Source organism: Saccostrea echinata, unplaced genomic scaffold, assembly GCF_033153115.1.
Source record: "Saccostrea echinata isolate AGI-Se365-2 ecotype Australia unplaced genomic scaffold, CSIRO_AGI_Sech_v1 ptg000009l, whole genome shotgun sequence".
NCBI lineage: Eukaryota > Metazoa > Mollusca > Bivalvia > Ostreida > Ostreidae > Saccostrea > Saccostrea echinata.
Window position 1 is genome coordinate 10,293,753 of NW_026889758.1, and position 27,849 is coordinate 10,321,601.

Sequence of the window (27,849 nt, forward strand, 5' to 3'; positions counted from 1 at the left end):
TTAATAATTCAGGATCAAGTTCACACAAGCTCACATTCCATGGTTACTTACAGCACCATTATGCTTGATAAATTTGTTATGATACACTTTCATGGTAAATAGTCAAATTTGATTGGTTTAAAAAAGATTTGTTAACAAGTACATGTACTATTACCATACTGTATGCCAAACATTACATCCCAATGGTTGAAAATGCATGACTACGGGTAACAGTATATACAGTAATAAAAAATGTTAACTGTGCAGAATGTTTGCACATTTGTTTCACCTTGATGTTTTCTTTAAAATGCATTTTATGACAAGAAAAATATTACCTGTTTATTTTGGTGATGTAAAATTCTTACCCCTTAAAAACCATTGCTGACCGAGGCGAGGTCAGCGATGGTTTTTGTGGTATAACAATTTCACGTTATCCTACTAAACATGTAATATTTTTATGTTATATGTACTTCTATTTGTAAATGTTAATGACTGTGAAAAACATAAATATTTATAAATTAGTAAAATCAATTTAATACACTATAAATACACAAAAGGACAAATTTGTACATAATTCTCTACGATTTGGTAAATTAGTTTATATAAAGGATGTAAATGGGCATGATATATCATTGTTAATATTCAAGAAAGTGTTAACTGTTTTTCTTGTAGATGCTCCTTTCCATCTGATGTTTTCCAGGTTTTTGTGAAAAGTTTTCTTAAAAATGGCACCATTCAACCACAAATACTATGCCAGTGGAACTGTGATATCAATCAACTGCTTATGACACTGTTAATTGGCAGAGAAATTATTTTTTTTTTTATTTGGGACAAGCAATCTGTTTCAAACATTTTATGCCTGCGAATTAGTACATGTACTTCATGAAATGCTTGAAGGATGCTAAAGGCTACTGAAATTCCAAGCCAGATGAATTCAAAAGGATTGATACAAAAGTCATTTGAAGTTTTCTATTCTTAGTGATGAGTGTTTTTCAGGATGCCCTCTGATATCATAGCTACAACTGGTCACTGTCCTTTGTTGGTTACACATGCAGACATCTTATTAAGGCAGTGATATAAGTAGCTCGAAGTGGACGCTTTATTGTTTTCCTCAGATTTATAACCTGGATTGATCTCTGATACAGTAATTTAAAGCCATGTCTTTTCACTGTCACAAAGTACTGAAATAAAAATAATTTTGATTAAAATATTTTTTTTAATTCATATCATTAAATTTTTAAGCTACAGAAATTCAAATTAATTACCTATTAGTAAATAGAAATCTTTAATTGATTAGCAAGCCTTTGCATTGTCAGATCCTTTTCTGAAAGGACCATTTACCTTTAACAATGTCAGGACAGGTGAGGCAACTGGCTGGTCTTCATGCTGGAAGTGTGTGTTAACTCTGTAATCTTTTTAAACAAAACCATCCAGTGATGTCCTAAGATTGCCAGATGAGCAGACATATACCTGTATTTAAGAAAGATTCTGTAACATGACATAGAATTTTTGCACAGCTTGACACACAACTGATGGTAACTTAGGTGCCTGCAAAATAATAAATCTGGCACATATTTATTTATTTGATACAAATCAGAACAAAATTTGTCCTTTTACAGAACAAATTATTTTCATTATAAAGAAAAGAAAAATGCATATGTACTGTGTTAATATATATAACCTGTATTATTGGATATTTTCACCCCATTCTAATTTTTAAAATATTCACTCTTTCACCCTTGAAAACAATTTTGCCCTTTTCAAATTTGACCAGACACATTTGTGTTTAAAATATATATGCTGCCTTCTTTGAATTTGTCCCGTTTTAAATTCACCTACTTGTAAGGAGGGCAGAATGAGAAAAATAAAACTGGGGCGAAAAATTTCCAGAACAAAGTACCATTACTTGCCTGCCTGTTGTACTATAACTCCTCCAGCCTTACAATATTCTATAATCATTGCTTTCATGCGATACCCCCCAGTGGATTGATGGTCTCTTTTCCAAATTATATGCACTTTCTAAAAAGAATGAATTTGTCAATTTATAAAATTTAGTATTACAAGTTAATAAAGACAGTAAAACAATGTTATCAACATTTACATGCAAATGAACCTCTGTATAAATCACTAATAAATGATTGACAACTTGTATGGAATATATCGAATACCCTTAATTTTGCATTTGGAAACTCAGCATTAAGGCCAAACAAAAAAATGTGTGGTTCCGGTTACACCTCCCAAAAAATAGGGTAGGTAGGGATTTTTTATTTTTATTTTTTTTTTTTAGTACAAAATGATTTTCAAAATTTTTCTATATAATACCTATTTCTTTTTGTTAGCATAAATTAACTATTTTATGTGTAGAGTGTCAGATATGTTTTCTCTTAAGCATATGGATTAGATATGTGCTTTAATGTGTGAATAAAATGTCTTGGGTATTTAAACAGTTGTTTGCTGATTCTATTCATTCGAGTTCATACTCATCTAGAAAATACAATGTTTGAAGAAAATCAGCATGAGCAAATTGAATTATTTAACTGTTATTTGGATATTATATTTTCTTTTTTAAGAATGTTAAGTGTTTACGAAGATGATATGTGCTATCCTTGTTTTTAAAGGATGATATTAATTTCAGAATTGTATATTATAAGTAAAATTAATGGATATCTTAAGCATTATACATTAAATCTTAAATATAGATCATGATTTCTCTATCGGAATCTGCTGTTGAAGTCTTTATACAGGTATATAAAATCTAAAATTGTACATTATAGAATGCGTAAAAACAGAAATATTTTGTGAAGAGCTGAGTATATAACTCATAACTAATAAATGTTTTGTTTATTTTGAATTCAGTCTTTTCCAACTATGGTTCAGAAAAGAAATTTTTTATTTGTGGATGAACAGAGTGAAGGAGAAAATAAGTGGCATTTTGATGTGGCGTTAAACATACTAGTCAACATTGGCAGGGGGCACCCTAGTTATGAATATGAAACAAATATTTTTAAATCAAAAATAATGAAAACACAATCTTTTCTTTTTGTAAGAAATAAAGTCCAAGGTGAACATCCTTTTTTTAAAATCAGTGTTTATAAATGAAATTAATTAATTACTTTTATCCAGAACAGTTCTTATTTTACTTAATAATAAATTCTGAACTATAAACTAGAAAACGGACATGAGAGTTCTGCTAAGAGCTGTCAGAGGAAAAGAATGTGACACCTACACTTTGTACAGTAATGTTTAAAACAAAATAAATCACCTAAGCAAGATGACATAGAATCATTCAAAGGACAAGGTATGGTAACGGCCCAATTTGGCCTCTTATTTGATGTAAAAATCAGAACACGGTTAAAATTGTGATAGTTTGTAGTTAAGAACTTAAAATGATGCTTGTTTTAAAACCAGCACTAATTTTGATTCAAAGCTTACACGGAGACCACAAGAGGGTGCAACAGTAGGACATTTTCCCGAATTTCCTCAATTCTGGTCAAATTTTGTCAAATTGGAGATATATTTCACTTCGGGAAACATAGAGCACAAGCTTGCCTATCTGAGATTTTTATACATAAGATGCATCTAATAATAGTGTATGAAATATATAAATTTGGTAGATAGGCAAGCTTGTGCTCTATGTTTCCTGAACCAAAATGTGCTGTAAAATCGATGAAAATTTGCATAAAAATGAGAAAATTCGGAAATTTACATATTTTCTGACCTTCCTGTGACCTCTATGTATCCCATAACTTAGAACCAATACTCATTTTGTGGCAGGGGTAACAACAGGTTTTAACTGATAAACTGTTGTATCATTCTAAAAGACACCCCGAACCGGGGGCCAAAAAGGGGTCTTAGCCTATCTTGTCCTTTGTCAGAATTACAAATATTTAATATTATTAAAATTTTAAATCCTTTCATGAAACCTTTTTGCCTCATTGAAGACTTCATACTTCCAAGCTCATTTCTCATATATATTGGTGTTTTGCAAGTTTACTTTATTCATGTAAAATCAGCAGTCTTCTTTTTCACTTTTCCTCATGAACTGTTTTTTTTTTTTTTTTCTACTTTCGGTTTAAAAGAAATGATCCTGATATAAATTATTTAATAGTTTACAAGTTAATCTATCTTACACATTGGGCTAATTCTTGCGTAATCAATGCAATCAAATAAATGTTTTCTCATGTTATCTTCCCCCTAACTCCAAAAAACGTTACCTGGCCAGCTGTCTGTGTGCTTTCAAGCGAGAAGTGATTTCCTATCCTGACTTCACATCTTTGCGTGCATTAAATAATAAAGGGGCTAATCAGCATGCACTTGTTATAAACCAGCTGTAAACAGAGCAACTAACTGAATCTCGCCACTCTTGGGCATATTTATTTAATTCTGGCAACCGAAAAACAAACAAACAAAAAAACATGGCGCTGGAAAAGGTATACTGCCACACCATTCTAGCTTGCTTTAGATTTAACACCATCAAACACTTGCACTACGTGTTGAAACGATTTTTGCATGGAGGCCGCCATTGCTGGAACTAAAACTAATACCGAAGTGGATGACGGAAATTGCGGAAAATTCCGGAAAATAAATATGAATATTGCCGAAAAAAAGTTTAGGGTCGGGGATCTAAAATAGGGATGGTCAGGTAATGGGAACCACACATATTTTTTTATTTGGCCTAATAATATTCCATACATGATTGAGCTGTCACCTGATGAACCTTTAATTCTTTTCTATTTTTATTTTTTATATGCTTTATATGTATATGAATTATAAGAGTAAATGTAAGTCCAAAAACTTATTTTGTGACATCAATTTCATACCTGTATTTGAGTTGCCTTTTTGAGGATATACCGGGTAGATTATTCAAAGTCGATGTACATGTAGTCTTAGATGCTGCAGTTCTCTTGTACTTTAGCTATAAAATAAATCTTAATGTATACAATTGTGTAAGATGAAAGAATATTTCAAACACTGCATGAAACAGACCAAAACTTTAACCAAAATATCCTCTATAACATGCTTTCTAAACTGAAGAATATGGTCATATAATTGCAGTCATATGAATTTTGTTCAATGATAAATGCAGAGAGAATTTGCAGAATATATAAAGAAAGTTTTATCGTTGGGATTGGGAAATAAGCAGGTTAGTACAATCTCTTAATTTAGCTATATAGCTTGCAATAGCTATTTAGCTTTATTAAGCTATTCAAAATAGCTTGATTTAGCTATTTATATGCAGTTTTTCACAAAAATTATTTTGGTAAGAAATAGACAAAAAGTTGCATGTATTTGACTATTCATATATGTGCTATGGGCTATCGAAACAACAAGCAAAATCAAAGATAGCTCCAACTTTGCAACTTTTGATTACTTTTAAGCAAATGATAAATATCTATTATTTGAGTAACTGCATGTCCACTACCTTGTGTGCATTGAGGCATGGATAAGTATGATTGCTTCTCATTGAATGTACTGAATTAATCAATTATCTTGTTGACCACATTTGGCCTCCTTTATAAATTCATTGAAAAAGTAACTGTATCAATTGCATATGTAGCCCAAAAACTTTTAGAACTTTGAGTACAAAGTCTCTTTTGTTTCTATTTTCCTAATTATCTCCCCTTGTTTAAGGGTCACAACCCTAGTTTTAGTATAAACGGAAGCCCTTGGCCCAAGTATACCCTGTGACAAATTTGACAATAATTGGCCAAAGGGTTCTTGAGTCATGGCCCATATTCTAAAAAGTTTACGCACACCGCACAAATGGCCACAGCATTAGCTCTTTGGGCCTTTGGCTCAGAAGAGCTTAAAAAATGAACCTCTTACATTGATTTTTGGTCAATATTTTTTACAGTTTTTTGTATAGTTTTTTTGATGAACAATGTACAGTATTTTCACCCAAATTCCTGTATTTTGAGGACTGCTGTACAGTATTTGGGCCTAAAAATTATCACATGTATGCAAGGAGATTTTAATGAGTGAGTTTTAAATGCATCAATTTCAGATGAGTTCAAGGTTGAGTATCATTACTGCACCAAGGTGCGACTTTTTGTGCATGCTGAAAAAAGTATACATTTAAGAAAAAGTGTGATAAAATAGCTAAATTAAGCTATTCTGAACAGCTTAATAAAGCTATATATATATCTAAATCAAAAGATTGTACTGGACCTGATAAGTGCTTTCAAACATTGAATACTTAAAAAACTAGACCTACTGACATGCAACAGCTAAATTTTTGTTGATAAATGAAGCGTATTCTGAACAAATTATTTACCCAAACAAAGGTGATGCTGTCACAAGATGACGTTCGTACCCATCTGACACTTACACTACTCCTCCTTAATCAGCTGGTAATAACATCATTATCCTCGAATTCAAGAAAAATCTGTTAATAAATTAGTTGGAATGATGATAACAAAACTATTCTAATCAGATACAAAAGATACAAATGTATAATATAAGACTTCTATTTCACCCAAGAATACCCAAGAAGCAGGTGACATTCTCTGACTTGTTTACCTGTACTTCGATCGAAATTCTCCTCCTACTTGCTCGCACCCAAGCTTTTACGACTCTCAATTTATCCATCGTAAGTCGGAGAACCCTTCGGCTTTGTACAACTGCTTAAACTTTCCTGATACGCTTTGTGTAAACCATAAATTAAACATGCATAACCCAATACACATCTCCATGTGTGAGGTACCTGGAAGTTAATATTATCAAAAAATCTCGCGAGTCACGTGACGAGACTTACAGACCCTAACGCAGCCCGAATTTGCTTGGTTCCAATGAAAATCTAGATAATCTTGAGGAAGGGAGCATTCATTATTTGTTGTTGTAAGAAATGCGAATAGGTGATATCACCTATTCGAATAGGTGATATCACTCATTCAAATTGAATAGGTGATATCACTTATTCGAATAGGTGATATCACTTATTCGAATAGGTGATATCACCTATTCAGCACGAATAGGTGATATCACCTATTCGAATAGGTGATATCACCTATTCATTTCGAATAGGTGATATCACCTATTCGAATAAGTGATATCACCTATTCGAATAAGTGATATCACCTATTCGAATAGGTGATATCACCTATTCGAATAGGTGATATCACCTATTCAATTTGAATGAGTGATATCACCTATTCGAATAGGTGATATCACCTATTCGAATAGGTGATATCACTTATTCGAATAGGTGATATCACTTTTTGGCAGTAAATACCAAAACGGCGCCTCATACAATACTACTGAAGAAGACGTTTATATGGATTTGATCGTACGTGACTGACCGCATGACTATGCGAGATAAATTTTGCGTAGTAATCGCTCGATTCATCGTGCGATTGAACATGCCATGATCGTCACCACAAGTCACACAATTACTTACAATTAGTCTTGGTGATCCTTAGGCCACAAGTTTACCCTCACCTGGATGGAAAACATCCACTGTGCTAATGACGATGGTAGTAAAAACTGTTACTTTCGTCATGCCTTCACCAGTTAGTCAAACTTGTCTGAAGGAGATTGAAATGCAAGAGTCTAAATGGACACCAACATATAATAATTATCTATAAAGTTTATGAGACGATTAAATTTCTTTATAATTGAATAAACGAAAGTACGAGTATCATAGTATCATACATACTAAACTTAGTATCATACATACTAAACTACGACACAACTGTATTTTAAATTATGATCTTTATAAAAGAAACATTATTGAGAGTCCTAATTGTTCATGTGGTACACCAGAAGACCCATATCATTTCTTCTTTGTATGTAACAAATATCAACATGCTAGAGAGGAACTATTTAGAAACCTACTGTGTCTTATTAAACCAAACACTAAATTGAATATTATTGATTGTCACCTACTTCTGTGGGGAGATGAGTCACAAAATGTTGAAATCAATAAATATATTTTTCAATCTGTACAAAAATTTATAAGAGATTCTGGAAGATTCAATTAATTATTACAGCCTTACACTAAAACTCTAGTTAGTTATATATTTATCATGTAATGAATGTATGTTTAAAACAAATAAGTTTGTATATATCAATATTTTTTTTTCTCTATATATAGACCTTGACAGTTGTATCCATTTATGGTGAGAACCTCGTAAGTTGTTAGAACTTGTGTTCAAACCATTTGTATATTATTTATACAATAAAATATGTTCAAACCAAAGTACGAGTAATATTCAGGAAATCCGTAATGTTCTTCCAAAGACGGTGTGACACTTTGATAGTAATACAGATGGTGGCAGCATTAAATTAAGAGAAAAGAGGAGACCCGAAGGCCTTATAAGACCCCTCCCCTAACATCAAAACCACTAACCCAGGGGTCATGATATTCACAATTTTTAAAAAGGCACCTTTGCTCAAAACCACGCAATCAGTTTCTTTGTTTTTATACAGGGGAGAGAAGAAACTTTTTAAATAATTAATGCATTTTCACTGTATGATCATTAGATCCCCACCTTAACTCCTAAGCCCCTGACCCTGGGGCCATGAATTTCACAATTTAGGTTAAAGACTCATTGTATGTTATAATCATGACAACAGTTTGATTGCTTGATGTATAGGTTTAGAGAAGATTTTTGAAATTGCATTAATTTTTATGGCTTTGGATCAACCCCTCAAGCCCTCGGGTGGGGGGGGGGGGAGATCATGAAATTCACAATTGTGTCCCCCTTTGCCTAAAGATGCTCTACACCAAAATTTGTTAAAATTGCCTGTGCAGTTCCAGAGAAGAAGCTGAAAATGCTCAAAAGTTTACCACCGACGGACGAAAACAGATTGCAATGGGTCACCTGAGTGACTCAAATGACCTAGCTAATAAATATTCAACCATTTACTAAGAAAGGAGCTTAGTCTCTTCTATACTGGAATCTGCATTATTTTACAACGACACATGCTTAAAAACGCGCAATTTGATTGGTTGATAAAATTGTACGCAAAAACCCGAATAAATCTCCCGGAAGTTCATTTTGAGGTGAACTCACTCTGAGTTACACCTCTGGAAAGAGAATCTGGACTTATCACACACTATCAAAATTCCTGATCATTTAATAAAAGGCATAGAAGTATTTTTAAAAAAATCTGCTTTAAAATCTTCAACCTGGGACGTCGACACTGACTCCGAGGATATTAAATTAGCTCCCCCAACTTCGATCGTTGAGATAAAATTGACTGGAGGGTAGTAATGTGTCAACTGTGGGTTAATCTGACTTCTTCCTGTTAAACTTTATGTCAAATGCTTTGTTGTTCAATAAACAGTACATTCTACGGAGATACAAAGTTCACATATTTCAAATGTATATTTTTATTAATAAAGAGACAAAAATGTCATAGTCTGAGAGCATAGAAGAGTCAACATCAGAAACTGCAAAGAAGAAAGTCTCACACACTCCACGATTTACAAGATACAAATTTGTTACTATTGGCATTTTTAAGAAAAAAAAACTTTCATAGAAAAATCAATAGAACAACTGCATTGCACTGCAATTCAACTTATTAAACTCAAAATGAAGCCATACATCGTCAGATGAGTATAGTGTTGGAATTAGTGGTTTACAGTTCTATAAATCCAGCTCTGTAATACAGAAATCAATTTCCATAACACGCCGTACATTGACTTGCCCCACAAATTCAGTATAACTGAATTTTATGAGGTAGATTTGTGCTATGTATTATAGGCAGTATTTTGTAGCTGTTGGTGACGTCTTTGAAAAGAGTCTACGATTCTGAGAATGATGCTCTGACTGTTCTTTGGTGGATTGGTCCAGGGGGTCTGCAGTTATCTACCATACACTGACCCTCAGGAAATTTCAGTTTTCTCAGAATATCCATCTGAAAATAAATTCAACCAGCATTATCCCATAATCCAAAGAGAGACAACTCTTAAGTCCCAGTCACATTTCCAAAAACGACCAACGGCCTATGGTTTTTGAGGCAAAAATGGAATTCTTCAAGCTACAATCGGCCGTTGACTTGCCCGATTTTGATTTTTTTTTCCGTCGGCCGACACAATTTGCGTCCTTTGTGGCTGATCATCGGCAGACAGTATGTTAAGTCGGTTCGTCGATCGGTCGACTTTTCCAAAATGTCGGATGTCGGTGACGGTGCAAATTAAACTGCGGCTCAGCTCTCGGCGATGATTGGTCTACATATAAATATTTAAACTTTTGCAGTCGTCGGTGTTTCTAGGAATTAATGTGACTGCCCCGAGTCGCCCGCTACTAGTGTCAGTCGATCATGATTTTTCAGCCGACGAGAAAATTTTGGTTGCCCAACCATTTGAGTTATGTTTTAGCATAGATTTCCAATCTTGCCCCAGGCCTTGCAGCACAATAGACAACACATGCACAAAGAGGTTAATATTCTCAAGATTAATCAGCTTTCTTCTATTACAATCAGAAGCCTTTCTATTTAACTGTGTATATTGATTGATTGATTGTATGTTGTTTTACGTCCCATTCAAGAATTTTTCACTCATATAGAGACATCTGTGTATAAATCAGCAATTTTAATCAGAGGCCTTCTTGTTCAGCTGTGTTGAGATCATCAATTACAATCAAAAGCCATCAAGTTTAACTTTGTAGAGATCATCAATTATAATCAGAGGCCTTCATGTCTGTGTACAGATCATACATGTAGTATAAGGCTTCTTGTTTAACTGTGTACAGTTCAATTATAATCAGAAATAGGGTATAAATCTTTCATGTTTGTGCACCAGACATTGCTTTTCTACGATAGCCATCATTGAGTAAGGGGGATAGAAGAGCCAATATTTACTGCAATAATTTTCATAGAATACTGAGTAGTAAATATGCTCATTACTAAAAACAAGGTTAAATTCAGTAACTTTGCCTTTTACAGCTTAATGGACCCAATGTATTTTCAATATACATGTATGAACAACATAGTCCTGTCCTGGAGTACACAAACTGAACTCTGGGACAAGAATTAAACAATTTTGGTACAGGGTTTATTCCTCATTATAAACTTCTGATCAAACAAACATGGAATGGGAACTATGATTTGTTTCCCTTCATCCAATGCCACATGCCTAATACAGGTTCAGCCATTTCATTAAAAAAAAGGCAACAATGGACATGGAAAGGTTAACATTTAGTCAACACTGACAACAGTCAACAATGGACAGGGACAGAAATGAGCAGGGACAGTTAGCATTAAGTCAACACTTACAACATAGTCAACAATGGACAGGTAAGTTAGCATTAAGTCAACACTTACAGCAGTCAACAGTGGACAGGGAAAGTTAGCATTCAGTCAACACTTACAACATGGTCAACAACGGACATGGACAGTTAGCATTAAGTCAACACTTACAACATGGTCAACAATGGACAGGGACAGTTAGCATTCAGTCAACACTTACAACATGGTTAACAATGGACAGGGACAGTTAGCATTCAGTCAACACTTACAACAGTCTACAATGGACAAGGACAGTAAGCAATTATTCAGCACTGACAGCACAGTCAACAATGGACAGGGACAATTAACATTTAGTCAACACTTACAACAGTCAAAAATGGACAGGGACAATTAGCATTAAGTCAACACTTACAACATAGTTAACAATGGACAGGGACAGTTAGTATTAAGTCAACACAGACAACACAGTCAACAATGGACAGGGACAGTTAGCATTTAGTGAACACTGACAACAGTTAATAATGGATAGGGACAATTATCAATTAGTCAACACTGACAACATAGTCAACATTGGACAAGAAGTGTTAGCTTTTAGTCAACACTCGACAACAGTCAACAATGGACAGGGACAGTTAACATTAAGTCAACACTAATACGAGGGTTGTTCAGAAAGTTCGTGGACTGATGCGATAAAATTAATTCTATGTAGTCTATGGTTATAAAATTTTTAATGAACATTAAACAACAAAAGTTAAAGAAATTTTGTAAATTTTAGCTTGATACCTTGAATATTTACCAAATTATCATGAAATAAAAAAGATGTTATATGATCACCCGGCGCTGTCGCCATTTAGTCTCATGACGCCATTGTTTTTCAACGTCCGCATTCTCTACCTCATACACTTATCTTGATGAGTTTCCTTGGAGTTAAGAAAAGATTTAAACCCGTCTTGTTTATATGATTTTACAATGTCATAAACAGCTGATTTCAATGTATATAATATTGTAAATAGAAAACAGATCTGAACGATCCTCACTTGATTATAACAACATATTTCCTTGTCGGACTTCAACATCTATCACACATGATCAACGTCACTTTTCGACGTGACAAACTTTGAACACCCTTACTTCAAATCGACATTAACTTTTACATCTCTTGTCTCTCTAATCTTTTTCGCCGTTTAAAAACAAGTACTCTGAATGCATTTTATTTTTCAGTAGCCCATATAAATATTACCTAGGTCTATACCAGTTTTTCCAGAGGGTGAAACTTTATAAAATGTTGGAAAAAGAAACCCACCCCCTTTCTGACATCATTACAACCCCATAATTGTTTGGACATTTCATTTAACATTAGGATAAAATTTCATAGAACTTACAAAATGGGGTAAAAATTGCAAATTTTACGGTACAATTGTGTAATACCACATGAGTGAATTAACGGGATTTTTGAATGACAAATGCTCATATCCAAAAAAGTTTTTCTCAGTTACACTTAGGTAGAAAAAACGTAATCTTCGAGGTTGCGCCGCCTGGACATACCATTGCTTTCAAAAACATCAACAATTTATTAAAAAATAAAACTAATGATGTATAATTTATCATATAAATAAAAATGATGATGTTAATTGAACATTAAAAAATTCACTGATGTATCTTAAGCGGTTTTAATTTTATGGCGCTAGTCCACGAACTTTCCGAACAACCCTCGTAACCACTGATAACAGTCAAAAATTGACAGGAACAGTTAGCATTTAGTCAACACTTACAACATAGTCAATAATGGACAGGGAGTGTTTGCATTTAGTCAACATTTACAACAGTAAACAATGGACAGGAACAGTTAGAATTAAGTCAACACTTAAAACATGGTCAACAATGGACAGGGACAGTTAGCATTAAGTCAACACTAATAACCACTGATAACAGTCAAAAATGGACAGGGACAGTTAGCATTTAGTCAACATTTACAACAGCAAACAATGGACAGGAACAGTTAGAATTAATTCAACGCTGACAACATAGTCAACAATGGACAGGGGTAGTTAGCATTAAGTCACTTAATCAGTAACACTGTGCCGGATAAATCTGCCACTTCCAAAGTGGCAAATCGGCGCCCGCCAAACTCTTAGTTTACATAAAATCCATATATACCATGAGGTAGACCATCACTTACAGAGTTCAAAACTACCTTTGTTACAGGTGAATCTCACCTGTCAGGTGAGATAATCACCTTTAAAAAGAAAATTCCTATGGGAAAAATAAAGTTCCTGTAGGAAAATTAAAATTCCTGAGGGATATTATCAAAATCCTACGGGATTCGATCATTTCCTGTAGGATATTTCAGAATTCCTGCAGGAAATTAATTTACCAAGGGAGAATTTTATTTCCTAGGGGAATTTACCTTCCTATAGGAGAAAGAAAAATCCTGTAGGAGGAAAAAAGTCCTACAGGAAAAAAAATTTCTCCTAAGGGAATTTTTTTCTCCCTTAGGAAAATAATTTCCCTTAGGATAAAAATTCCCTTAGGAATTTTTAAATTACTCCTATGGGACTTTTAATATGTGTTATTTTACTTCTCAGATTGATAATATTGAGAAAAAAAAATCCCTTAGGAATTTACAATATTACTCCCTGTCCATATGATTTCCTTTTCCGTGTGCCTTCTTATACCCATTTTGATAATGTTGTATGAACTGTATTCTCTTCTCATGTGTGTGTGTATGAATGTGTGTGTATGTGTATGTGTCTGTTCATTCATTTTTTAATTAGGAAAGTAAAACAAAAGTATCTTTCCACTATCTTGAAAACTGATTGATTTCACCATCACACTTTTTTCTGTAACTAAACCAAAAACTAAAAGAACATTTATGAAAATTGAATTTCCATCATTGATGCTATTCTGAAGCATATAACCTTAATTCTCATAATCAAAGATGAATCGATGTAGTAAAATTTCCAAAAAAAAAAAAAAGGAAACATCACTTTTTTCAGAGCAACAGCAGATGTACTTGACTTGATATATGACCTAGAGTAAGACCATTACATGTCTAATACGTCGTGAAACCATTTACTCAAGTTTGAGACAATTTCAGTCAAGGCTTCGAGGTTTTAAGTGTTATAGTCAATATAAATTTTACCTCAATGAGTTCATAAGAATGAGCATTCTTCATGAAGTCAACCTTTCATTTATTTTTCTTGAAATTAACCATGATTAAGTTACATTATATCTTTATAAAACACCATGAAAATTATTTTACATTTATATACATGTAACTAGACACAGATAATTACCTGTTCCTGGGAAATTTCCATGTGATTCCTAAATATGATCCATGTGACAGTCTCCAGTAATGGTGGTGTGGTAAGAGAACCGTGGTAGGTCCAGTACTGGGAAACATCATCTGATGGGAAATGTATCAAATGATAACAGCATTGTATATTGAATCCTTCCACAGATAAACAAACATGTATCTTCACTCACAATGATTTGTTACAAACTGAGATTGTGAAATTACCTACTTTTTAACATCTTAAGAGGATCAAATGGTTGAGCGAGTTTTACGGATGTATATGCTTCTTCTATTTTGGGACAGACATCTGTAAGCTTTTTGAATTCTTTGTGCTCAGCACCAACCTATAAGCAATAGCAAACTTACAATTTCACTTCAGAAATTCATTTGAGTAATTTATTTTTACTTATTTCATAACTTTTTTGACAAGTTGTTTTGAAAGCTAGCTAGGTTACAAGCCAAGTGTAAATTTCCACACACTTGGCTGAAGCTACGGATAAATATTTCAAGTGAAAACACAATGCATTGTCTCTCTACAAGCAAGCAGATAAGAAAATTAATTTTAAGCAAGAGGCCCAAGGGCCTAAACGGTCACCTGAGTATAATACAACAATTTAGAGGATCCATAGAGTAAAAAATGAACTGAAAGGTGAAGCTTTGTTGCCCAAAAGCAAGAAAAATAGGGTGATCAGGATCAACAAAATAATAAGTCTCGTATTCATTAACAGTTCAAAAATTAGGTTCTAATCTGTTCCCCATTTATCACTATCACCATACAGTATATCAACAACCTGTCAGTGCTTCTGTACTACTTTAATTCCTTGTTGAAATCTCTTACATTGGCCTCTCTTGGTCTTTGATGAACATTTAAAAAAACAAGTTATTTTTGTCTCATTTTTATTTATCTATTACGTACAAGTCTACCTGATCATTAAAACTATAAAAGTACTTTTTCTATTATACAATAAAAATTCTTGCATAATTCTCTTATTCTATTAACCTTTCAAGTACATTATTTACTGTGATCAATTATCAAAAGTAAATGGCAAAGGGGAATAACTCCTCTCAGTAGAATACAAATTAATAGAGTCCTGGCCAGTACCAGAACACTTGACCAAATGGTCCAGATGTTCAAAAATCTGGTCAAAATACTCTTCCTTAAAAAACTTTTACTCTTTTTGCCTCTGATATGCCCAGGTGCAGAGAAGATTTTTAAAGAAATAATGCATTTTTATTACAGATCCACTATATTATCAATAGAGCCCCCCCCCCCCCCCCCCCCCCGAGAGAAACACCAGAGCCTCTCACCCTGGGACCAGAAGTTTGCTCATCATAAGTAATCACTTTGTTTATCTGCTTAACACTAAGAGCAGACAGGATTATTTAAGAGAATTAATGCATTTTCACTATATTATCAAGAGCCCCAGACCTACACCAGCACATCTGACCCAGGGGTCATGCAATACACTACTCTGGAAGAAGCACTCTTGCTCATCATAACTATAGACTTAGCTTCTTTGCTTTTTAACCAGGAGCAGAAAAGAATATTTTCAAAGAAATTTTGATTTTTCACTATATAATCAATAGAGCCCCCCCCCCCTTCCCCCCCATCTTCACTAGAACCCTAGACCCTGGGGCCATGAAATTCACTATTTTGGAAGAGGCATCCTTGCATATCATAACAATGTACTTAATTTGTTTAAATAATACCCAAAGGCAGAGAAAAAGATTTTCAAAGAAATAATTCACCTTCACTATAAGATCTATATAGCCCCACCCTAACACCAGAACCCCTGATCCTTGGGCCATGAATTTCACAATTTTGGAAGAGGCATCCTTGCTTATCATAACAATGTACTTAGTTTGTTTAAATAATACCCAGGAGCAGAGAAGAAGATTTTTAAAGCATAGATGCATTTTCACTATATAATAAATAGAGCCCCGCCCTATCACCAGAACCCCTGATCCAGGGGCCATGAAATTCACAATTTTGAAAGATTCATCCTTGCTTATCATAACTATGTACTTAGTTTGTTTAAATAATACCCAGGAGCAGAGAAGAAGATTTTTAAAGCATAGATGCATTTTCACTATATAATAAATAGAGCCCCGCCCTATCACCAGAACCCCTGATCCAGGGGCCATGAAATTCACAATTTTGAAAGATTCATCCTTGCTTATCATAACCATGTATTTATTTTGTTTAAATAATATCCAGGAGTAGAGAAGAAGATTTTTAAAGCATAAATGCATTTTCACTATAAGATCTATATAGCCCTGCCCTAACACCAGTACCCCTGATCCAGGGGCCATGAAATTCACAATTTTGGAAGAAACATCCTTGCTTATTATAACTATGTATTTAATTTGTTTAAATAATACCCAGGAGTAGAGAAGAAGATTTTCAAAGAAATAATGCACTTTCACTGTATGATCTATATAGCCCCACCCTAGCACCGAAATCCCTGACCCTGGGGCTATGAATTTCACAATTTTGGTAGAGTCACTCTTGCTTATCATAACTATATATTTAATTTGTTTAAATAATACCCAGGAGTAGGGAAGAAGATTTTCAAAGAAATAATGCACTTTCACTATATGATCTATATAGCCCCGCCCTAGCACCAGAACTCCTGACCCTGGGGCCATGAATTTCACAATTTTGGTAGAGGGCTCAATGCTTATTACAATCATGCCAACAGTTTGACTGCTTGGTGTCCAGGAGTAGAGAAGAAGATTTTTAAAGATTGCATTAATTTTTGTGGTTTTAGCCCCACCCCTCAGGCCCCAGGGGGGCAGGGACCATGAAATTCATCAATTTTTGTTCCCCTTCACACATACATGCCATATGCTAAAATTGGATGAAATTGGTTCAGCGGTTTCAGAGAAGAAGCTGAAAATGTTCAAATGTTAACACATGACTGACGACGGACGACGCACGACGAAAACAGATAGCAATAGGTCACCTGAGTGACTCAGGTGACCTAAAAAATGAAAGAAAAAAAAATGAAAAATTGACATTCCAAACTTCTAAATTTTATTACAAATTCAATAAACTTATTACAAATTTCATGCAAATGAAATAAATCATTTGGTCTAGACCTTGAACTTTTTCCTTTTGAGCATTGAAACAAAGCAGAACAACTCACATTGTCTTCCAAAATGTCAAAAAGATTTGCCTCCAATACCCTTTACCAAATTATAGAAAAAAAATGATATAATAAATTTGATATTATCCAGATCCAACCAATGGTTATTTGAATTTATCTGAGATATTTCCCATACGCCCTTGACTGAACCTGAACACCGTATAGCAGACATTTTAGCGGGGTGCTAACTATGGCTCATTTTAGCGGGTTTGTTACTAGTAGACAACTAAAATTTTAATCACTAAATTTGCCTCCTTGTTATAAATTCTGAATACAAGAAAAATAACAAATTACTTTGATCAGTCTGTTAACTGTTATATTTTTCATCTGGTATTGACATTCATTCAAACTCTTGCATAAATCGGTATTCAAACGAATATTAAATATAACTGAAACTACCGTATATACTTGCCTATAAGTCGGTCCGCCTAAAAGTCGGTTGTATTTTTTAAGCTTATATTAGAGGGCTTGAAACTCTAAAATATCAATCTTTTTATAGCTCGCCTATAAGTCAAACATAGAGTTTTGGACCAAAATTTAACTCCCAAAAAACCGACTTATAGGCGAGTATATACGGTACTCATCTAAAAGATGAACTTTGCAAAGTCATGGAAGTCTGTGTCCACCAAAAAGAAAAGTTCCACATAATTAATAAACAACTAACAAATGTATTAAAATTTAAGTGGGTCAGAAGAATTGCAAAAGAATCATAATTTAAATTTATTTTAATATTGTAAAAAAAATTGCTAAATAAATCAAACTGACAAATGACTGGACTTTTTGTTTAAAAAAAAAAGCCCAAAGTGAGGGTCAAACCAAGATACATATCATATCTATATCATATCTATATCATTGATATACAGTCAAATCCTTACTTTCATTGACCACTGTGCTTTCGAGGAATAGGGTTTTTAAACAACAATGAAGCAGAGCATTTACACAACGTGATTATTCTGGTAAAAGTTAATTTTTTATGGCCTCTGGGTCCCCTCTCCATTTTCTTATAAATGTTTGTTCATTTCTTTGATTAAAATGCACTCAAATAACATTTTAAAATCATGGAGAGATGACCCACAGATAGCAAATTTATTGAATAACATGTGTAAAAATGTACCATTTTGTACCAAATGACTCATCTAGCCATATTTTAAGGCGATTATTTTAGCAAATCAAAACACAATGTTGAGCAAATATTTTCTTTCCTATATCACAAGAACCTGATTGATTAATAGAATGCTAAAATATCATGTGTTGAATCAATGAAATTGTCATTTTTTAAGTGCACCCAGATTCCTACTGAATCCAAATCAAATGCGCCCTCATTCTTTTGAGTGGTCTTTAACGTAGGTTGCGGGTTTGCGGGCCTTTTAAAAGTGTCCGAAAAACATACCATGAAAATTAGTTATATGATTCCTCTATCTTTGTTATACATTCTCTGAAAATTTTATAAAATTCGTCTGCATCGTTTTATGTAATTAAATCCCAAAGATGCCATTGTTGTGGTAACATTTTCGACGTTATTGTATTGAATTATATAGGAAAAACGTCGATTTCGGCTCGTTTTCAGGCAAGATTTTTTTTTTTGAAAAAATATCATTTAATTTTTAAATGGTGCAGACGAAATTGTTCCCCCTTTGGTATCTTAAAATAGAATTGATTTGAAATAAATCTATGTTAAAAAATTAATATGTCTTCGGGCTTGTTTTCTCGTAATTTAAATGTAGATAATTGCTTTTACATGACAAAATTTAACATTTTTAAGAACTACGTCATAAAATATCGCAACGTCACGCTTGACGTCTTGAATATCGATCCGGGATACAGAGCAGAAAAACAAATTAAAATATTTTTAATTCACGTCTATCTGCTTTCATATGACCCACGAATCGTATCATAATAATTCAATAGCAATGAAATGATTATTAGACATGTTTCTCTTCTAATATTCTTTGTACGTCTCATATTAGTAAAAATTATCTCAAGGGACGTAAAACGACAATCAGTCCTTTAGTTTCTTTCTTTCAATGAATTTTCTTTATGTGCTGTTTTCTTACCGTTTCTTTTCTTTTTGTTTTGTTTTGTTTTCTTTTCTTTTTCGTAGATAAGTATCCTACATTTGGCTGTATATTTTTTCAGCGTCCTGGCGGAAAACGGTTATCCTCTTATTCAAGTATACATATGAAATGTTTTTATTTAGAACATTCAGCAATGCGCTCATAGCTACGATAACTTCTTAATGAATGAATTTCCGCCAAATATCGTCCCGGCTAAATACATTGTATTTTCATTATATATCCAAAAAAAATTATAAGAATAGAAAAATCAAAAGCCTGAAAGGCTTCAATGGCGTCAAACAAGAAAAAACAATTTCAAAAGATCTGAAGATAGCAATAGGTCAAGTAAGTGACTCAGGTGACATAATAATAATAATAATAATAATAATAATAATAATAATAATAATAATAAAAATAAAAAAAAAAGTTTTAAACAAAATGTCACAATTACCGGTAGTGTGGGGCCTTTATGTCATGGTCCGAATGGAGCAGGGTTCGAATTGACCAGACACCGTCGAACATGTTCATGCTAAATATCAAACTAATTTCTTTTCAGTCAATTGAAGAACTATGAAGGACTTCATGAATTTATACATTATTCTTTCTAATTGCCAACGTCAAAGCGTTGTTCTAGTCATTGCATCTTAACTACAACCATGACTCTGCTCTGTTACAAGTACGATCGAGTTACGATAGTGCGTGGTATATTGGAGGAAATGGAGAAATACAGTAATACTGATTAACATCATCGGTTTTTTAGGATAAAGTTGGTTAAAAGATTGTAAAAGTAAAGCTAAGATTTAGAAATTCAATCTTTTCAAACTTGTAGTATTCGTGTTTATGTAATTTTGTAATTATTTTACCGCCTGTTGGTTGTTTGTGTTACACGGTTATCATTCCAAAATGTTATTCATGTCATTCGATGCACCCTTTCTGTAGAAATTCATCCGCAACAACCATCATGTTTTTCTTGTGTGAAAATAAAACATATTATCGTTGTTTTGTAAAAGAATTAATTGTAGATACAATTAATGCAATTTTATTTTCAAGCTATTATTCATTGTGAGCGTTTTCAAAGAAATTGGTTTATAGCTATTGCTATTTTCTATTGCGGTTGCATCCACTGACACATTGGGTCGCGTACATCCGGTGGCGATTTCACCTGGCCGATCGCTAGATGACGTTCAAGCTCCAAGAGCTTGACGCCATAAAAAACTAAACGAACGAGACATTTTTAGAGGGTAAATGGGACGAGAATCTAAAAATTAATTTTATCTGACGTAATCAACAAGCAGATTTTTTCAAAATACTTTCAATGTATATAACATTAATTCGACTGGTTGGACATGAAAAGCAAAGTAGCGAATAAAATCTGTAGATAACAGAAGTGTAAGCCGTTACTTACACAGGCACTTGGGGTTTGGACCGCTCCCCCCCCCCCTTCCAATTTTTTCTTTTTAAATCTGGGGTCGAGTCACCCTTTTCCTATTTTTGAATTCTAATATGTACTATATGTTATCAATAATGTAACCCTTTTGTCTCTGTAGGCTGTTTTTAAATATATCGTTTTTGACTGATACATAAAAATGCCCCCTTCCATTTTTTTTCTTTTAAAATCTTAGGTCGATTCATAAAAAGAGAGATTTTTTCGTCGTTTAACTCACTTGTTAAACTTAAACTTCGCAGGATTATTTATCTAAAGCATAAGAAAACATGAATTATGCAGACATCAATAAATTTTATTTTACACATTCTTCTTCCGTTTCATATTTCCATTTAATTTTCATGTGCCCCCGATTAGTAAATATTTCGATTAAATCTCCCGCATCTAAGGGCATCTTTACGATCTTAGGGTAAATTGTCGGTATTAGAATACAAAAGTAGGAAAAAGGTGACTCGACCCCAGATTTACTTACAGGAGGTCAGTGTCACTCATAATTTGTATAAGTTTATGTTTCATAGTACCTTAGCAGTTTTTAATTTGTGATAAACCTTTAAATATATTTTTAAAATGTCCCTTTTAAAAATAAAGGTTAAACTTTTAATGTAATAGGTGTATAATTGCGAATGTTTATATAATGATTTCTTTATTAATTAAACAAACTGTTAATTCAAATACATTCAAAGGAAAAAAGGTCAGTTGAAACTTGTGCCCATATCGTTTCGCGATACCATGTGATATCTAATCAATCGCAATTTCGCGGACCTTTCCGACAAGTCGAAAATTCCGAGCTCTCCGGGATGCGATTGATAACACATAATGAAACGCTTTCTAATACTTCCAGTGTTAGATTCGGATCGTAATAAGCCTTCATTATATTTGATAACTTCAGTTTGTTCTATAAATAATATTACACTAAACCACCATTTCCAACAAAAGTTATATCTAAATATTGTATCGACTATTCAAATCGTAAAAAGCCTTCATTATCTGTGATAAGTTGTGCCTTAAATATTATAACAATATTCCACTGTGACGTCATAATCAAATGTGCACAAGAAAGTCGCCCAGACCATATAAGTTGCGTACCCAGTTTTAATGACGTCAGCAAACCCGCGACCTACGTTAATTAATAAAGTCTTTTGCCCATCTCCCCTTAAATAAACCACACAAAAAGTTCCATCTGAATATCAGATTTGTAACATACAGGTGCTTGTGGATAGGGCCCCTCCTTAATTATATACCCTGGCCCCAGGAAATTTCATTTATTTTCTTTGAATAAATTAATCTTCTAGCACATATCTATAATGCTGCAAACATTATTTTTCAAAGAAAAATCTTTGGGTTTTTTGTTGTTGTACTTTTCATATAAAACACATTGTAAATATCTAACAAAAAAATTATGAAGAAAAAAAACTGAAACATTTCGGTGCTGGGGTGTATGAATGGGGGTAAGGGGTGCCTTGTCCATATGCACTTGCACTGACAATCTGAAGATCAAATCTTTAATATCTCCATTTTTATTATTGTATTAGACAGAAAAGAGTCAATAACCTCATGTCTTTGTCAACAAACATAGATATGAATAATATGAATATATTTATTAGATACTGTTTTTCATACAAACTGTGAATAATATCACTTCTTATAGATTTAAGAGTCTTAAGAGTGAATGTTCTCTGAGAATTCTTAAAGTTTCTTGTTTATAGATGGTTTTCCATTGAGGTGATTTAAGCAAGAGTTGTTTCCCCATGGCCGCCATATTGTAGGTCAACATCCCAAGTTCCCTTCATTATCTAACCATGTTCAATTTGTTATACTGGGCACTGAGATGAAGGTAACACTGTTTTTCTTATGAACATACGTTTGTTAAAGCTTCTTTTAATTCATAATTTCAATATTGTAAATATTTTTTCCCATATATTTTTGGCATGCATGTTTAAAACTGCTCAAAGAGGAAGATTCACTACTTTGACCTACAAGATGGCGACCAAGGGGAATAACTCCGAGGCAAAATACGTCATATAGGAAAACTATCTATTCTGAATTCTACTCACATTCACCATGTAAGTAACAACAGCTAGACCATCAGGTTGATAGGCTGCCTCTAGGAAATTCCCATACTTCAAGTTCCAGTGAACAAAATGCCACTGTTGATGAGCATACATGTACATAAAAAAATATTTATACTTCAGAGTTAGTATTGAATCATAGTAAAAGTATACAAACAATTTGATATAAGGTCTTATGTGAATGAAACACTAGTAGGAATTGCTTCCCTCAAAACCTTGTTTAGTATTTCTACCTTTTTAGAATAATAATGTGAATATGACAATTACCATACATTTTATTAAAGAGTTCTAATTTTAGTCCCCAGGACTTGGGAGTTTTGTTATGAAATCTGTTCCATCTTTTAATGATCAAAAGATCCTTTTTTCACTCTTACCTCAGCCGCAAAACACTTGCCATCTATTGTATGTTCTGATCCCTTGTCATTAGTTGAGCCCCAGTGAAGATGGAATTGCTCAAAATGAAATGTATCTCGCAATGGGCCACCTGTCAACTCTGTCAAGTAAGAGGGAACTTGTTTTATGTGTTACAGGTATATCATATTTTCCAAATATTAAATATGTTGTTTTTTTTTAAATAAAGGTTTAATGTTACCCAGCATAAACTACAACAAGCTTACTCCTACTCTCACAAATCTAGATATAAAAATTAAATAATAACAAAGTACATGGTACATGTACATAAAAGCTCATTTACTTAGGTCATAAAAACATCAATAAAATATATTCCTGTTGTGCACCTGAAGGTTGGTTGATGTTAATCTTGAGTGATCTCCCTGTGTTATCTACTGTTGCTCTGTGACAAACTCCATACTTAAATTTTAGAGGGGTGTTAGCCAAACTGGGATCAAACTGAGCTTTGCTGGTAACTATGTCGATTGGAGATTGCTGATACCCTGCTCCGTCTGGAAAGTGCTGATGCCAAGTGTCTGGACCTGTGTTGCATCAAGATGTAATTACTACTATGATATAGTACAATTAAGTTTTTAATATTCGATCCCCAGTGTAATATGGAAAGGAGGGATGATTCAACATACATTTAAATATTACAAATAGTACATTATGAAAAACTGGTTGGAAGAGGAATTGAATCAGTGAATCCTGCGTAAGTAATCACTAGGTGCTCTAACCACTGAGCTACCTAGGCCAAAAGCCTCGGTTCATACAGACCAAATTACAACATCAATATCTAAACACATGAAAAAGAACTACAATAATAACTAGTTTTTCTGTAAGGTAGTAAAATCATTGAATATATTTTTAATATCATATGGGCTTAAAGCAGCTAATTTGAGTCAGTCTTTGCTAAGTAAGTATTTGATATTACTTACCATCTTTATCACCATAGCCCCAGTTTGTCAGTTTATCATAGTTCCAAGGTGGCCTCTGGTTTTTATTATCATGTAAACAGTGAGAAAATACTATAATGCACTGATCTGCAAAGGAACATATCTATTTGTAGAAAAAAACGATTTTAAGAAATCATAAAGAGCTCGAGATTTCTGTATACATTTGAATTCTAAAAAAAATCATTTATTTTTTCACTCAGATACTATTCAAAAGAAATATTTAAGATTACTTGTTTCCAATATACTCCTCTTCAACTTGTTAAAATGGCATTGATGTTGCAATGGAAATTTTCGAACTGCCGTGGAAAGGTGTGTCACGACTTTTCTCATGATGACGTTCACAGGATCAAATAAAAACTATCGAATAAAAAATATGAGTATTTACAATCACTCTATTACCCTAAAGACGAAATGAATATTATATTCCGATTCCTCGTGTTGACAATGTCTGCAGTTGGCCGTGACTTGGTAATTAACTTTTGGGCCGGCCTGTATCCCGATATACTATACGTATCTCAAATGCAAGGAGAGTGTTTCAAAGGGAACTCACCCATAAAAGTCACATTATTTAACAGCTGTTAAACTTGCAAAATTTTATTGTCAGTAATAAATTAATAATAACAAAAATACTGTTTAAAATATGTTGTAATACATATAGATTTATTTAATACTAGCAGAGGCCTTCTATACTTTGATGTTTTGAAATATACATACATGTTAATTAACATGCTTGTATGTTGTTTTGTTGTATCATTTGTATTCATATACCCCAGTTGGGGTCTTTGTCTTAAATAAAAACTTGAAACTTAACCATTTTATAAGCATTTTATGTAAATTCAGATATGGTACTCAGATGTTCATTTTTTTAAATTTATTTTTTTTTATTTTCTTTTTTTTTTAAATTTATTTATTTATTTATTTATTTATTTATTTATTTATTTATTTTTTGGTATTGTTCTTTCAGAAATTAGCTACTTATGGACTTTAAAAGACACTTTTAAAGCTTTTTTTTGGGGGGGGGGTGTAAGTTTGCAGATAAATTTTCAATATTCCAGGTAACATTCAGTGAAAAATAAAATTAAAATAAGGCCTAGCCTGGTGTTAGTCCATGAGACAATGAAAGAGTGATAAAGCAATAACTATCTAATTAGGTTGCTAAGGCTATATTTGATATAAAAAAATAATAACTCAATGAAATATGGAGATAACGAACAGTATTCAAGCTCAAAGTCCATTTAAACAAAACAAATCGGGAGCAGAGCAAACATGGACCTCCAAAAACATCAGAGGTGGGATCAGGTGCCATGAAGGAGTGAGCATCATCTGCCGACCGGTCACACTCGCCGTGTGCTCCTTGTCATGATCGGGAAAAAACGGGAAAATTCGTAGGCAATTCAGTGTGTAAATTATGGCGTAACAATTCGTATGAAAAACGTCAGTCAGCATTTGACTTAATGATAGGTTGTATTTGCTGACAAGGTCAATGTATCGACCATAAAACTTGCAAAATTATGACTTCAAACGAGTCTGTTGATATCCTTGCTTCATCATCAACTTGTTTGTCAATAGCTTGTCTCATTTTAGAAATGGTTCATACGTAGAGCATGCTCTTGCGTATCGAATCAACTGGGAGACAAAAACTCCATATGCAGGTGACAAAGGTATATTGCTAAGTTTACACTGTAAGTAAGGGAAGATGACGATAGAAAAATTGAAGTCATGACATTTATCAAAGTTTTGTTGGTAGGTTACCATTAAAATCTTTTTCTATTAAATATCCAAATATGAAACAGATATGTCAGATTCTGTAGTATCTTTTAAGTTCACTGGGATATATCGAATCGACGTATGAAAGGAAGTTACTATATTGTTAATTGATAAATATACGTTGTCAATAAATGTCGAGTTGAAGGCCACAGCAAGTGTTTTCTTCTTCTCATGTATAATGAATCATGTGCTTTGGGTATTTAATTGATTATGATGAGGTGATTTACATTATATGGTGTGGGTACTTCATCATCATTTTCCCCTTCACAATATTGATTTGTATGAGTTATTTAACTTTCCAAGTCAAAATGGCTATTAAGTGTATTAAGGTTTATAAACCCTCTGCTCACTCATATAAAATGTTGCTTTAACTGTAATCTCTCTTATCAGAGTATCGATGAACCCTATCCACGCCAGTTCTGAAAGGCGCCAAATTTATAATAAAGATGAATGAATAACAGCAACTTTTCGTGCCGACAAATTATCATAGTTGTACCGCGCAATTTGACCACACGGCAAGGTGTTTACAATTATATTTAAAAAAAAAACAATTGATGCTTAAATAGAACTGACATTTTTTTTTTTTTTTTAAATCTGAATTTGACCTCTTTTTCGTTTTCTGATGTTGAGTATAGAACGGTACAACATGATTTTTGAATTCTGACAAGATTATGACACTTAGTTAAAATTTCGGAGAAAATATCATTACCGAAGTTAATTTTCAGCAATAAAAGTTGAAATTCTCTTCAAAATATGTAACTAAATTTTGTTTTAAGATGTTAATCAAAAGTATGAGGTCTAATAAAACTTGTTTATACCTTAAACAGTGTTAAATGCAAAAAAAAAAAAAAAAAAAAAAAAAAAAATCCTGAAATCACCGTTACAGAAGTTTATTTTTTTTTTTTTAGATGAGACAACTATTTTACTCGAATTTGATTTGTTATATCGAAAATGTAATGATCTTATTTATCTGACTCAACATGTTACACTGTAGGTTCAATGGTTACTTTCAGGTAAGTTTCAGTTCATTACCAGATCTGCATGGTTAATGTTTAGTTCAAAACAATAACGTTACAAAGGTTAGTACATGCTATGATTTCGTATGAAACAAGATTCTATGCATTTATTTACAAGAAAAGGTTAATTTTGTTTTTATATAGGAAAAAAGCATTTCTTTTATATCCCATGTAATTAATTCTGAATGCTTATACAATTGAAAATTTCGTCTCGATATTTCTTGATGAATGAAGGAACATTAACATTTGCAGTGGAATGAGTTTTTAAACATTACATGTATATTATTTTCATTTTCAAAACTCGAACTGCAAAACTATAGTTAAGTATTAAAAAAAGAATTTATGTATGCTTAGAATTAGGGTTGAAATCGATCTTTTAAATTACAAACACGATGATACAATGGTAAATTTTCAAGCGACATGAAAAATTGTTATGTGGTCAAGTTTCGAATGAAATGAGCTGAATTGTTAGTTAATTAAAACTGAGGAAACAGCAAATGAAATTCAACCGTATTTCACATCAAAAGGAAGGGAGAC

The 27,849-nt window shown here is 33.1% G+C and overlaps 1 protein-coding gene and 1 long non-coding RNA gene across 2 annotated transcripts; both read right to left on the minus strand.

Annotated features, from left to right (window-relative positions):
- Positions 1–1,892: 1,892 nt before the first annotated feature.
- Positions 1,893–6,566, minus strand: LOC133183277 (uncharacterized). Its single transcript, XR_009720619.1, has 4 exons — positions 6,499–6,566; positions 6,254–6,364; positions 4,800–4,894; positions 1,893–1,998 (listed from the first exon to the last, which is right to left on the minus strand). It is a non-coding gene; the product is annotated as an uncharacterized LOC133183277 (long non-coding RNA).
- Positions 6,567–9,297: 2,731 nt separating this feature from the next.
- Positions 9,298–24,986, minus strand: LOC133181755 (carbonic anhydrase-like). The gene is made up of 8 exons (XM_061316338.1): positions 24,760–24,986; positions 24,512–24,616; positions 23,921–24,115; positions 23,558–23,676; positions 23,169–23,261; positions 14,697–14,811; positions 14,469–14,578; positions 9,298–9,840 (listed from the first exon to the last, which is right to left on the minus strand). Exons 1-8 carry the CDS (start codon positions 24,857–24,859, stop codon positions 9,727–9,729), a joined length of 951 nt encoding a protein of 316 aa, XP_061172322.1. The 5' UTR covers positions 24,860–24,986; the 3' UTR covers positions 9,298–9,726.
- Between the last annotated feature and the right edge of the window lie 2,863 nt (positions 24,987–27,849).

Coding starts and splice junctions, on each gene's coding strand:
- LOC133181755 (XM_061316338.1), bottom strand. CDS start 24,859: ATGAGAAAAGTCGTGACACACCTTTCCACGGCAGTTCGAAAATTTCCA. Junction 23,677..23,920: donor TAACATCAACCAACCTTCAG/GTGCACAACAGG, acceptor CTTACTTGACAG/AGTTGACAGGTGGCCCATTG. Junction 14,812..23,168: donor TTGTTACTTACATGGTGAAT/GTGAGTAGAATT, acceptor TATTGCTTATAG/GTTGGTGCTGAGCACAAAGA.